The sequence below is a fragment of the Patagioenas fasciata genome, chromosome 8 (genome assembly GCF_037038585.1).
Source record: "Patagioenas fasciata isolate bPatFas1 chromosome 8, bPatFas1.hap1, whole genome shotgun sequence".
In the NCBI taxonomy this organism is placed as follows: domain Eukaryota; kingdom Metazoa; phylum Chordata; class Aves; order Columbiformes; family Columbidae; genus Patagioenas; species Patagioenas fasciata.
This window is the reverse complement of record NC_092527.1, coordinates 32138133-32152455: the sequence shown is the minus strand read 5'-3', so window position 1 is coordinate 32152455 and position 14323 is coordinate 32138133. Positions and strand designations below refer to the sequence as shown.

Sequence of the window (14323 nt, the reverse complement as noted above, 5' to 3'; positions counted from 1 at the left end):
GTCTTCACATGCAAACCCCATTTTTGCTGGTAACTCCTGTCATTTTCCTGCTCGCAGCCGCCAGCCGCGGTGCTGCTCAGCTCCTCAGACGCACGGCTTTGCAGATTCATTACGAAACAACAATTAGCACGTGAGAAAAAGAAAAAAAAAAAAACAAACCCACAACACAAACATCTCAATGTTGATTCAACTTTCGAAAACAGAAAAGCAGCCAGGATTTGTTCTGGACGAGCAGAGAACAACGGTTTTTGGCCCATCACCACCGAGGCTTTAGTAGCAGAGCAGCTTCTCCGCAGTGGTATCCCCTTCCCTGGGAGCCTGTGTGCATGCAGCTGTCCCTGCAGAGCAAGGGCACCCTATAGCGTCACCCGCGTGGGACCTTTAGCTGACATATGGGGGTGAGCGGCAAGGAGGGGGTGATGGTGTGATGGAGATGCGCGGTGAGAGACTCGCTGAGCCCTTTGTAAAGTTAAATGAGAAAGAAAATGCAGCGAGAGAGCTGCACACGCACCATTAAGAAGAAAAGAGGGAAAAGAGAAACCTGAGGGATGAAGAGGGAAAATAAGAGAGGAAAAAAAAGGGAAAAAATTAAAAAGAAACTGAAAATAAACCAAAATAAAGACTTAAGAAAGAGAATAACGGAGAAACCCGAGGAAAACAAAGGCAAAGTGCCGGTGGGGGAGTGATCACGGGGCTCCCGGCGACGTTCGCATGTGACACCCCCCCAGGGACACAGCGGTACCGGCGCCCCCGGGCTCGTCCCCCGGGTTCGTCCCCCGCACTCACAACGGGCCTCAGGCCCCCCCCCGCCACTCCGCGCCCCGCTCGGCAACGCGTGACGTCACACGGGAGACCCCGACGCCGCGCATTGGCGGAGAGGGGTGCGCGGCCCCGCCCCTCGGGAGGACACAGCCAATGAGCGCGGCGAGCTGCCTCCATGTGCGAACCATGTGGCCGCGGGGGCGGGGCCTCAGCGGGTGCAGCGCCGCGGGTGTCCGCTCCGCGCGTGGAGCTCCGCGGGCGCGCACCGCTGCGGGGGGCACGGCGGCCCCTTTGTTCCCAACGCGTTAGTTCCCTACGGTATCGCCGTCCGCCGCAGCCTGCGCTCCGCTCGGGAGAACACTCCACAGGAGAAAGGCGCAGGCTACGCGCACCCTCTGCGCCCGCGGAGCAGGAGGCCAGCGGTGCGACTGGCCGCCGCCCCGCACCGGGCGCTCGCCCTGCCCTACCCTGCCCTCTCCTCCCCGCCGGCTACCTGGCGAGTGCTGCCGCTTGCCTACGTGACTCTGCCCATGCCCTGGCGGGGGGAGCGGGGACGTGTCACTGCCTCCTCCCCCGCCGCTCTGGCTCCGCGCGGGGCCCCGGCCCCGCTCCGTGCCCCTCTCCCGGCTAAGCCGTCCTCCCTAAGAAGCGGAGATGAGTCCCCCCGAGCCCTCCCGTCCAGCTCCGCTCTCCATCCCAAACTTTCCCCAGGGCCTGGCCTCCTCGGTCGCCGGGGGATGGGGGATCCCCACGCGTGCCTCCGCCGCGGGGTTGCAGGCCGGCCCCGGCGCCCTTTGTCACTGTATCCCCGGCCCCTGCAGCCAGCCAAAAGTTTGGCTTATTTTCTTTTTCCCCCTTCGCCCCCCCGCCGGTCACGCGCACGCACGGCCACAAGCCCACACTTACTTTTATTCTCCTTCTCGATCCGCTCCAGGTAGCTGGCGGCCTCCAGCAGCACCTGCACGTTGTAGAGGAAGGTGTCCATGCCCGCCGCGGGGCTCGTGTTGCAGATGTCCCCGAGGGGGCACCGGGCCCCGCCGGCCTCCCCCGCACCCCGCGGCTCCCTCCGCGGTCGGCCGCGCTTCCCCATGCCCCGCCGCCTCTCTGCGCGGCGCTGCGTGCGCGCCTGTCCGTCTGTCCGTCTGTCGGCGAGCCCGGCGGCCGCCGCGGTCCTAGCGCTGCCGCCCGCCCCGCCGCTCTGTCGCCCCACGGGCCGCCGCTGCCGTCCCGCCCCCCCCGCGCCCCGGCGGGGCGGCCCGGCCCGGCCGCGCCTGCGGAGTGCGAGGGCCGGCGGCTGCGCGGCAGTCGGTGCGCTGGGAGAGGCGGGGGAAACAGCCGGCGGGGCTGGGACGGGATTGTCGTGGGGCGGGGGGAACCGGCGGGTGTCCCTCCACAGCAGCCCCGGGATGTCTTGCACCCCCTCAGCGGCAAACGACCCCTGGGAACGGGGAGCTGTGTTGGCGGCGGCGGTGGCACCGCGTCCCCGGGAATGGTGAAACGGCGCTGGCGGTGTCAGTGTGGCGTTGGGGGTCCCACTGTGACACAGAGGCACAGACGGGCTCGCAGTGCCCCTTTGTCACCCCGTGTCACCTCCCGTCACTGCCTCAGGGTCCTTCCCTGCTCGGGGTCCCAGAGTGACAGGCAGGCTGGGGTCCTCTGCTGTGCCCAGCCTTGCAGACACAGCTCCATCTCCAGCGGACCCCCTCGGCACGAAGCACCAGTGGTTTAATATCAAATTACTCTTCCTTTTTGAGCAGTGCCTCACAGAAAGCCCTCTCTGGATTCAGACTCCAGAAGTAATTAATAAATTATTTTTTTCCAAAGCAAAACAAAGCTGGAGAGCAGTATCAGCCTCTCTCCCTGTGTCCATCCCTGCAGACCTGGGGTCAAGGGCCATGTACTCCATGGCTAGGATATACCCTTATTTTCCCCTTGTTTTGCAGCCAGACAGGTAGAGAAATAGCACCTGTGCCCCAGGGAGAGAGCACAGGACCTGACCCAGGCTGAGAAGGAGGAGGAGGGTGAGTCTTCACACTTTCGCAAGCCATCTGCAATCTCAGGTCCATGAGTTTTGAGGTGGCAGCAGGAGGGGACCCTGCTGGCACTGGGCTGGCAGCAGGTGCCCTCCAACACCCTCCCGGCTCTGCTTCCACCCGTGGCGGCAACGCCTGGGCAGTGGTGCTACACAGGCAACGTGAAACCCTGCTCCTGCCCAGCCAGTCAGGTTGGTCAGGAGCGGCTGGGGTGAAGCACCACCCCAGAGATGGGCTGGGGTGTGGAACCTGCTCATGCCTGGCTGCTGTGGGGCTCTGTGGGCTTTGCTGGGTTCACCAGTCTTACAGGGGCCAGCACCAGCTGGAGGTAAGGAGAGGAGAAGAGAGTTCATGGCGACGTTTAAAAGATGCCATATTAGTAAGCGCTAATTAGCACGTGGAGACTGCTGCATCATGGGCACCTGAATCATCCAAGAGGGGATGATTCCCCAGACAGCAGCACATGCGATGAGATCCCTCTGGCTCCCCATTGCTGGGGGCTGGCAGACTATACTTGGGAAGCATGGCTGCAGGATTTTGCTGGTCACATGCCTTTCCTGGGGCTGGCTCTCCCGGCGGCTCAGCCCAGCCTCTCCCATGTCCCCGTGGCACCTTTGCACCAGCAGCACCATGTCATTCTTCCCAGGCTGCTGCTGCATCCAAGTTGCCACAACTTGTCCTGTCACTGCATTTGGCAGAGTGCCCCTAGTACCACCCTTTCTGGGCTGATGGGTGGCACAGGGTGGACTGGCAGTGCCTGGAGATGTGGAGTCCCTGGAAAATTAGGAAGCGGGGGGTCACAAAGCATCAGCTGGATTTGGACGTGGCCTAGGGAAGAGGGTAGAAGGCAGAGGTTAGAGCCCAGTGTGCTAGGAGCAGAGCGGGACCGCACGCTGCTGCTGGGCTGGGGTGTGCTCAGCCCCCACGGATGTCTGGCCATTCACAAGAGCAGGATTTTGGCTGGAAGAGCAGGGCCTGATCAGAGCAGGGGTGCAGATGTGAGCCAGGCTGAGCCTGAAACTATAATACATCCAGGCGAGTGAAGGACTCAAAATGTACTTGGCTTTTATTAACTCTACTAACTATCTAAGACATGATTCCTGATTTACAAGTGCGCACTGGCAAACACTCCCATGAAAATGTCAGGCAGAAAAGTCTGCAGCTTTCTAATTGAACAGGGACTGAGCTGGACTCGCAACTCTGCTTTAAACTGAAACTGGGCACGAGTGGGTGCCCAGCTCAGCATAGCACTGATGCCGTCTTTCTGCCTGCTCACCAACAGGAAGCAAGGTTTGTGATCTTAGCTTAAAGTATGAGCAGTCATTGCTGAAAACAGACCGAAGGCAGTGGAGGCAGCCAGCGGCAGACTGCTTAAAAATCAACGGATTTTAAAATCTCGTCCCCTCTCCCAGAAGATGAGGATGTGTATGGTCATCCGGAGTTCACACTCTAAATCCCACACCTAATGGCAGCATCCTCTGTCGCCTATTGCATCTCTTGGTCCTCCTCATACATCCCCCAAACTCTTCTCCTGGGATTTTTTGAATGCTTTGTATGCATTGGTGCTGATTCAGCCACTGTGTTTCCCAGTGTGACATCCCCAGATTCAAAGCCAGTACAACCATAATTTTGATTCCCTTCCCTTCCATCTTAGTTCCAAGATTATTTTTTTTTTCCTTTAAAGTTACCCCTACAGAGGAAAGCAATCTGAATTATAAGTCTCTCCAAACAACTTGCCCTGGAAGGATTTGAGCATCCCTGCCATGGCTGGGCAGATTACAGGATGTCCCAGACACCCTCAAGAACTGTGGTGGGTCTGGCCCAGCTTTGAGCCCCGGATACCATCCCCAGAGGTCCTGTCTGGGTGGGAGCCATGCTCTAGACCCTTTGATGCTCTGTTTCTTCTAACATTTTTCTCTGAGTGTCCATCTTTGGCTGCCGGTGACAGGAGGCTGAATTGGCCTGGCTGGCTTCATTCTTTGCTGTAGCAATCCCAAATCACAACTCCTGCCTGAATCCTGGGGGTCCATACATGGTCCATGAAATGTTGGAGGCTGCACTTGGAGACCTGCCATGAGGATGGTCCTCGTTGAGGTTTGTTCTCAGACAAGGCTCAGACTCTCACATGTCGATGATGCCAGCAGGTGCAGGAACACTTGCCTGTCCTGTCTGCTCCTGGCACAGTGAAGGGTTAGAGTGTTTGTTAGGGAATGGGGTAGGAAGATACCAGCATTTCCAAGGAAATGCTCCAAGGGCAAGGCTTCCAAGGGAACTGGCTCAGGAGTAATTGAGTTTCTAAAGGATGTGAGCTGGGGGGGGGGGGGAGGGGGCGTGTATATTGCAAAAAAAAGGGGTGGGCAGGGAAGAGCACATGGGCCAGTCATAGAATCATAGAATCACAGAATGTCCTGAGTTGGAAGGGACCCACAAGGATCACTGAGTCCAGCTCCTGTCCCTGCATATGACAACCCCAACGTTCACACCATGTGTCTGAGGGTGTTCTCCAATTGCTTCTTCAAGAAGAAGATCACAGAGGCAACAAAAAAGGAGCGATAGGGCATAAGGTTCTGCAGTATCACCAGATCTTTACATCCAGCAGCTGTGGTCCAGCACCTTCACCCACAGCAGCCTTCTAAACACAGCCAGTTAAGGGTGTGCTCTCTTTATTTGCCTTCTCTTTTATTTTGTTTAACCTTTGAGCTCACCCTGAAGTCTCATTGCCAATTTTTTCTCTACAAAGTGGTGGCAGAGCTGCTTCTTGGACAGAAGCAGAGGGATGGGGTGCAGCCCCATGGGCCCATGGCAGCAGGAACCAGGGTGAGCTGGGGTGACCCGGGGTGAGCTGCCGGCACAGCCCCATGGCTCACACCATTGGCACGGCCTCCGCTGCCTGGGCACCTCACCAAAGAATCACTCACCACATGGGACATCCCTGGACTTTTTATCAGCAGCCTATGACCACGTGCTGCCCTTGGCACAGCACAGCGAGGGGAGCATGGCCTTGGGGTGCAGAGGTTGGGTGCTCATGGTGCCACTGCCAAATTCACACTCATGGAAGTGGGAAAAATATACACCTCATCCTTTTGGGATTGGGCCAGGTGAGAAGTAAGATTGCTGGAGTGCTTTTGTTTTACAGTGCTCCACTACACAGCAGGGAGTGTGGGTTTAGGTGCAAAGCTGCCTAGCAGTGTGAGTTGCCATGAGAAATCCCCGGTTTGAGAGTGAGCATCCCACTCGGCTCTGCAGCGGGTATCTCGTGTGTGTGTCATGCCCTTGTTGGGCTGAACAGTGAAAAACGCAGCTACTGCTCTGAGCATGAATGGTGAGTCCCCTTCTATGGGTGTATTTTGACTTTGTTCTGCTGGTATCACGCACTCACAGCTGTTATTTCCCCACATTGCAGTTGTTATCTGTTCAGTTGGCTCCAGTGGCAGCACCACTGTAAATCACCCCCTGGACAGACCTGGCAGGGTTTGGAGAGGATTTGAAAGGATGGGCGACAGGACAAACCTGGGTTTCAGTCTGCAAAGGCTCCTGGAGGCACCTGCTCTTTCCTTTCTGACTAATCCCATTGTAATCCTTTCATAAAATTTCACCTGCCTCTAAAAGACTGCTGCTGCCCTTTCAGAAGGACAAACCTGTTTTCCAAACAGTAATTACGCTGCCCATCTGCCAAGGGCAGGCATTTCTCACTGCACAGGAGTGATATCAATATATTAAAAAATTGTTTGGAGGGCTATCACATCTCTCTCTTCTATTTTTTTTTTTTTTTTAATGAATACAGTTGTTGTGGGGGTGACAGGCTAGAGTGGGTCTGGAGCAGTTGTACCCTGGATGGGAGCAGATCTCTGATAAACCCTGGGTGATTCCTAAAGGCTTGACTTTGCCGTTAGACCTGGAAAGTTTATGAGCTCAGACCCAAGCCAAGAAGCTGCTGCAGCTGCCAGGTTATTCCAGCAGCGCTAGTGGGCACCATTAGCTCTCACAGCCCATTTGGGTGCCCATGTGGGGTGCCCAGTGGCGCCCCAGCAGCTGTTCTGTGCAGGTCAGCATCTTCCCACACCATCACCTTTACCAGGACACACCAGTGGTTGCAGCAGGGAAGCAGAAAGCCTCTATCCATGCTAAGAATCATGGCTATGAGGAACAGCATTTTGTTTTTCAGCATTTCTTTCCCAGCTCTGATACCAGCCTTTCCATTTTCAGATATCCAGGCATTCCTTTTATCATTTGCAACCCAGCTTGCAAAAATAATCAGCCCCTGGCCTTGGCACTCAACCGTGTGTCAAGCTATAGGGGCTTGCTTTGCAGGGGACCTCCATCTCTGGAGATGTGTTATTGGCCTTGCTATTTGTGGTCAGCCAAGTGGTCTCAGCCCAATGATGAGCACAGGTGGGGCCCAGCTCCTCACACAGGTGCCCAGCCACTGTTTTGTCAGGATACAGAGATCTGCCAACACAGAGCGATGTACAGAGTTCAGTGAAATCTTGTATTTCATCTTTCCTGTTTCACATCTTTGTTGGACACAATTCATAATTCTCCTAATGCCATTACTGAAAGTCTTCTCCATCATCAGAGGTCCAGAATGTGCTCTCTATGGGGTAGCCAAAACCAGCCTTGGGGTCTGACTACAACATGTTTGGGCTTTAAGAGGTCAGGGAAGAAGTGGTGACCAGCACTGGGCATCCCCACCAGCCTCTGTCCCCCCTGTGCCCACAGCACATCCATCAAACAGCTTCTGAGCCCCTGGGTGGGGGTGCAATGGTCCATCAAAGCACCAACGATTCTCCAGATGTTGGGGTCCCAGCCAGCTCTCAGACACTTCCCAGTGCTCCCCTGATGACACTTATTCCATCAGTGGGTTATTTATGGGGAAGAATCCTTCGTTCAAAGAAAAAAGGGAAAAGACTCATGGCAAGAAGAAAAACCAGAGAAGAGGTTTAAAGAAGATGTATTACTTCATATTCAAATCAGATTATTCTTTCACTTTTTCAAAGCACAGGTAAATCTCATGGGCCATCAAAAGCCTATCTTCGTCTTGAAGAGGAAGGGCTGAAGAGGAGGAATGTTGCTATTTTCATTTCCTCTATGATATTCATCTGATTTGTTTCAAACTTTTAGATGAAAGTTTCCAGTTCAACCCATGGATTTCGCAAGGAGTCAGCCGGGAAGTTTTGTAGTCAACATCTGAATGGCTTGTGAGTATCTCTGCTCCTGAGCATTCTTCATTAGAGAGAAGTTAATGAACTAAACTCTCCCCAGCATCAGCTGCAGGGTTTCCCTCCAGGTCCTCAGCTGCCACCCGTTATTGCTGCCCGTTGTCCCTGGTCCCAAGCTGTGACATGGGACAAGGATTTGCAGCAGGGCCACACGTCCTTCTGTGAGGCAGGTAGATGTTTGCAGCCAAGGGTTGTGTCCTCCTTAGAGATGCTGTCAGAGCTAGAAATGGTGTTGGTGTTCCCTCCTGCTGCTCCTGTCCTGCCCAGCCACACCATTTATCTCAGATCTATTTATGCTGCTACCTCTTAGAGTTTCATCCTTCTAGTAGCCCTAAAGCTTCTACTTCATTTCCTTTGAAATCTCTTCTTACAAGCTACCTGTGTGGTGCCTCCTGATCTCCTCCAGCATTCATTAAGCAAACCTGAACCATGATCTCTCCTTTTACAATAAGTGCTTTTTTATTCCCCTCCAAGCCTCCTAATTGCCCTTCCCCACTCTCGATCTTTGCAATTCATAGTTTTCTGTTTGGAGGCTGTGAGCTGGCACAAACTCTTCTTGGCTTTTACTAGATCTTTGCCGTTCACGCTTGGCCTTGCACAGTACTTGCTACACAGTACTGATATAAAAATAATATAGAATTTTTTCTTGCCCACCCTTAAGGGAAAGCACACATATGGTCTAAAACTGCATTGTGCCAGCAGAAAAAAGCACATCTCTTGGTGGGTGGATTCACTGCTGAATAAACTTGTCTGGTTTGTGTGGCTCCATGAGGGACAGATGGGATCTGCTGAGGTGAGGTGGGGGATGGATGCAGGGAACAGCCTGAGAGCATGGCCCTGGTGCCATGGGCCAAGTGGAGGATCTAGTTCTCCAGCTCTTGAACCGAAAACTTTACACCACTCCTAGGAATATACTGACTGATCCTCAGGTTTAGGCTGGTGGATGAAGAGAAGGTCGTTCAACATTGCTCCAGGCAGGAAGAACTTCTGACATTCACAGTGTGCGATTTTGCGTGCGCTGGCTTTGGGTTTTTATGTTAAACTTGAGATCTGTGACATCTAACACATTGCTGAGATTTGTGCTTTCTGGCCCGGGGCTGTTAAGATGAGCTTTGGAGGATGCACTGGGGGGAGAGCATAGAAAGAGGGACACACACCTCCCAAGGGATGGTAGTTTGAGCCTCTTCTCACTTTTGATTACCTTGTGTCCCTCCCCGCAAATGGCCTTTCAACTGATTTGATAGGAAATACGCTTTGGATCACCCTGTGTTTTGATGCTTTAGCTCAGCATGGGCTTCCCAGGGTGCTGACAGTGGGGAAACCATGCATCCCTGGGACCCTGCACAGATTTTAGCTACTCTGGTGCTTTGTTTTTCCCTTTCACCTCCCTGGGTGTCATGTCTCAGTGAGCTGCAGAAAATAAAGTCCAGAGGAAGAGAAAGGTGGCAGCTTTATGAGGAGAAATGTCCAGGGAAGTTTCAAGCCATTCTCCCAGAAGATGACAGAGCATGTGGAAATACTGCACAGGGATATATTTGGAGGGACAGGAGCTTGGTTTCACCCTCCCCAGAGCTGTCCCTTCAACAATACCTTATTTCTGCTTTGCCAGATCTTTCAGAACTTGGACTCATCACACAGTCTGTACAAAGAGGAAATCTCAGCGTAGGCGCAGACAAATTAGTTTCCTGGATTTTTGTGGCTAAACTGGGCTTCACAATAGGTAGAGCTGGTGTTAAGGTGGGTAAATCCATCAGGACACAGCCGACACTTGACTTTGGTAATGGCAGTAACAAAATAATAGTGAAAAATTACCCACTGCTCTTCAAAGGGGCTCCTCAGTTATTCTGAATAAAAGGGTGGATAAAGTTTTAATTTTTAAAATTAATCAAATTTTAGAAGAAATGTTGTTTGCTGAATGGGTCATGCCCAGACCTGGTATTATTGGTTGCCTGCAGCCAGGAGAAGGGGTCAGTGCCCAGGGAAAGACCATGAGAGCCTGAGGGGCACAGGCTTCTGGGGCAGTTTTGGGACTGGGGGGACACAAGGATGCTGCTCTTGGCCCCATGCCGGGCCATGGGAGGCAGGGGAAATCAGTCCCTGGCTACAATGCCAGCAGTGACAGACACTGGTCGAGGAAGGGAGCAGGTGACCCGGAGGTGACAGCGCTTTTGGGAGGAGCTCCAATTCGGGAGGAACCTCAGGAGCAGGTGGTGCCACCAGCCACCAGTTCTGCTGGGGTAGTGTGGGAGCAAAGCGTTGAGAGACAACTCGTGGTGTAATTACAGTTGCCTAATTATTTCCTTCATTTCTCACCAACATTTTCCTCCAACACCTCCATGGCCTGTGGCTTGGCTCACTGGACTTCTGTGGGGCACTGGCAGGCAGGGTTTGACCCCAGGAGATGATATAGGAAGGTTTCTCAGCACATCCCAAGAAAACAAGAAGCACAGTAGTGCCGGGATACCATTTTTCTCATCTTTACTTTCTTGGCATCATAATATTCAGATACAAACAGATGGGACCTACTGCTACTCAGAGCACCTGATGTTGCAAGGGGACAGTGAACCCAGAGAAGGTCTGCTGGGTCATTTAGTCCAACTCCTGCTATTCTGAGCAGCCACGTCATATAATCCCCGTCACAAATTTCCCAGCCTCCCAGCAGCCACTACCAGTTAATACCTATTTGTTCGTGTGCCAACATTATCTGCGGTTTAAAAGCTGTACTCTCTCCCCAGTATTTCCCTGGGGCTTCCCCCTCTCACTGTAATTAAGGAGCAGGATTGTGACCCTGCCTGGCATCCCTGCCTTCACCCCGGACACCGATGATCATTGCACTGGCACCACTGGCAAGTCACGGCAGCTCGGCTCCCGTTGTGCCACCCACAGCTGTGCCACGCAGATGGTTTCTGATTTCTCTCCAGGCAACTGAGATCCCCACATCTTACACCCACCAAATCACAGAAAAACCCGCTGCTGCCGGTCCTGACTCCCATTTTGGGTGGGTTGGTGAGTTCCACAACGCCTCGGCTCCCCTGGGCCAGCGTGGTACCCGTTTTGCAGCTCATTTACTAATCCTTACCTGCTCCAGTTCCACTAACAACTTCTTGCATGGCACTGCCAGATACGTGTCTGAAGAAGAGATGTGATCTGTTGCATCACTTGGACTAGAAAAATAACTGGCTGTAAAGGAAAAACATCAGTGTGACCTGTTCATTGCATTTCTAACCTTCTCCCCATCCTCTCTACGCCTCTGACTGTTGTTTACCCCAGAACCACAAATGCTGTAGGATCCCCCAAAGAGCAAGTTGCTTGCAGAGTGAAAAAAATATACAATGCCTTGCAATGCCCTGGCTGCCCCCAGCCCGATGTGCCAGAGAGTGGCGAGTGACTGCGGGTTCCTGGCAGGGCCGGACAAGCAGCACCTCCAGCAGGAACCTGTTTGTTCCGTGTCATTGACTCGCTGCCCTGCGTTGGGTATTTCCCTTCCTGGGCACTCCTACGGCCGCTGTTCATTCAGGGCTTGCAAAACACTTACAAACCTGTGCGTGTTGACTTCAGAAAGCCAGCGACAAAGAGGAATACAAATTATCTGCTCTGGTTTTCAGACTGCTGAACTTGGTGGGAGATGACTCAGTCCAGACCAGCCAGTTAAATCCGTGGCTGTCATGAGACTCCGACACCAATTTTCCCATCGCTGGCTTCAGCTGCCAGACTACCTCACCACGAGCATCACTTTGGCAGTGCTTAAAAGTGCTCTTTTCAAAGGTTCCCATCTAAATGTTCCCTTCAATGCTCTCAGCACCTGCAGGAAGCTGATCCCAGAGATCCTGGTTCAAACCTACCCTTGTTTATTTGACTAACATCAAGAAAACACTGTCCCACAGAGAGCTGGCTCCATCCCTCAGAGCACTCACAGCTTCTGGTGAATGGAGAAAAAGGGATTTATTGGGGTGCCCAGGATTAGCAACAGGATTTGCTGTCTTCAGAACACTTGGGGTGATTCAGTGTTGGAGGCTGAGAGAGGGAGACGTGACCATGCTGCAGGTCGTGGTGAATGAAGCAGGTTGGGGACAGCAAATCCCGCCCAGGGATGGTGCAAGAGTCTGGTGGTGGAACAGCACTGGCACAAGCTCAATGCCAGGAGCTGGGACACATGGTCACTGGAGAAGACACCATAGAAAACCAGGGCTGATTAGATGAGAAGCCAAGCTGAAGCAATAAATCATACTGGGGATGTACAGGACGTGGCCACCCAGTGCCACTGCCAGCAGGAACAACCCGCAGTGGCTGGAAAGCACCAGAGAAAAGCAGAGGCAGGGCTGCAGAGGGAAACCAAAGAGTCCTGTGGCCGCTGGTGAGCTGACCCAGCACTGCACAGGGTGAGCATTGCCAGCTGTTCAAGGTGAAGCCAAACTGGTGAAAACTCCCTGGATCCAGGCGCCATCCCTGCCTTGTGCTGGTGTCACCCAGCTGGGCAGCCAGACACGGCGGAGGGCAGAGCAAAGACATAATAAATAAAAAGGTTAATGTTTTCCACCCGTCTGTCCCAGCTGCCATGCAGATTGCAGCTGTTTCTCCCCAGTCATGTTGGCCGCAATACTCGTTGGGTTGGTATTTAATTGCCTCTCCCTAACGACACATTAGGCAGGGTGTAATTTGCCAGTGTTGGTCAAACAATACAGATAAACCCGGTTTGCACACAAAGGCAGCAGAGCGGGGAAACTTCGCCATCTGATTCTGCTCCCCTTTGGAGCTGGTGGCTCCAGACATGGGCGGGATGTGAAACAACAGACGTCTCGGTCTTCGGGAGGAGGAAGGAAAGCGTCAAATCACAGGAGACACCCTCTTGCACTGGGGTGAGCCGGGGTGAAGCTGTAAGTGCCCCCAACATCACCAGGGCTGGGCTGCCGGGTGCCAGCTCAGGGGCTGGCTAAGTGCTGTTACAGCTCAGCGCATCTTTTCTTTTGCACTTTCCTTTCTTCTTCCCGAATTTCAAGTGTAAAGATATTTGTAGGTTTCTCTCTTTGCTACTTTTTTAACCTTCGTGGTGTGAGTGTATATGTGTGAGATGGCAACTTTGCTCTTGCCTGGGCATCACCCAGCTGGAGATGGAAAACCCAACAGGTCTTTAATTGAGGAGGCAGAACAGCTGCCATAACACCAATGCGGGCCCTCAGTGTTTCTCGGTGTTTGCCCTCAGAAGAACCAGATAGAAAAGGAACAAAAAAAGGGAAGGCTTCATCCCGCAGCCGTAACTTCTTGTCCTGGCTCTGCAGCGCCATGATCTCAGAGCACCTCTGCCCTCCTTTGGTTTCCCTCGCACCTCAGGCCGTGGCCAGGGGAAAGAGATTTCACCCAGATGCTATAAATAAATGAGAAGAAGAGGGTTAAAAGTCAGCCTGCCCTCGCAATGCTCATGCTGAAAAAGCGAAGCACACCCTTCCTTGTGCTGGCCCAGACCTGTGTTTACGACCATGTGTAGCACAGCCATGCATTACAAAAGAACACAGAAATGAGCAATCCCCGATATTGATACAATGAGAAGGGCAGTTCCACAGATCATGGGTGGATTTTAGTGTTCCTTAAATATTTACACAGTCTACATTGTTAGTCAGAGTCACTTTTAAAGGACTGCAAATCTCCCACATGCGGTGAGCTTTCCACGTGCGGTGAGCTTTAAAAGACTCAGAAATGAAGTATCGTCATTACAATTAACTGAGGAATCAACTGTTTTTGGGCACCCTGAGTGTTTTTAGGATGATAGGTATGTAATCCTGCCTGTGCAGCAGTGATTCCTGTGGGTCACCCACTTTGTGTGTGGGTCTGTGGGAGCTCTGCCTCACCCCGCAGAGGGAACATTTATTCAGGATGTCACTAGGCTACTGCATCCCATCCCTGGACCACTCAGCATCCTCCTCCTATTTCTAGCATGCCACACACACACGATGAAACTGGCTGCTTCATCACCAAGTTGCACATTAACACCCACACCTACAGCACAGGGCAATTTATGGGAAATTGTCAGATAACCTCGTCCTGGCGCCCGGCATCCTGGCACCTGGTACCCAGGGTGCGCCCGGGCACAGGGGACGCCACTGGCGCCTGTTCGGGCACAACTTGGGGGGAAGCAAACAACTAAACAACAACAAAGGGGCTGCTTGTTTGAAGGTCTCTGTAACAGGAGGAAATCAAAGGTGCGTCAAAATGGAAAAGCACAAAGCCAGCAGGGAAACGAGGTTTATTTATAAACTTCTAGACAGATGCAAACAATGGGGTGGGAGTTTTTTATCCCACCCAGAAATGGAAAAA

At 53.1% G+C, this 14323-nt stretch overlaps 1 protein-coding gene across 1 annotated transcript in view; it reads right to left on the bottom strand.

Moving 5' to 3' along the window:
* MXI1 (MAX interactor 1, dimerization protein) overlaps positions 1 to 1967 on the bottom strand; it is a 56203-nt gene extending 54236 nt beyond the window's left edge. Inside the window, exon 1 of the mRNA XM_065843708.2 lies at positions 1669 to 1967. Within this exon, the coding sequence (XP_065699780.1) occupies positions 1669 to 1852 (184 nt within the window). The 5' untranslated portion in view covers positions 1853 to 1967. The remainder of the gene's footprint in view (positions 1 to 1668) is intronic.
* Positions 1968 to 14323: the final 12356 nt, after the last annotated feature.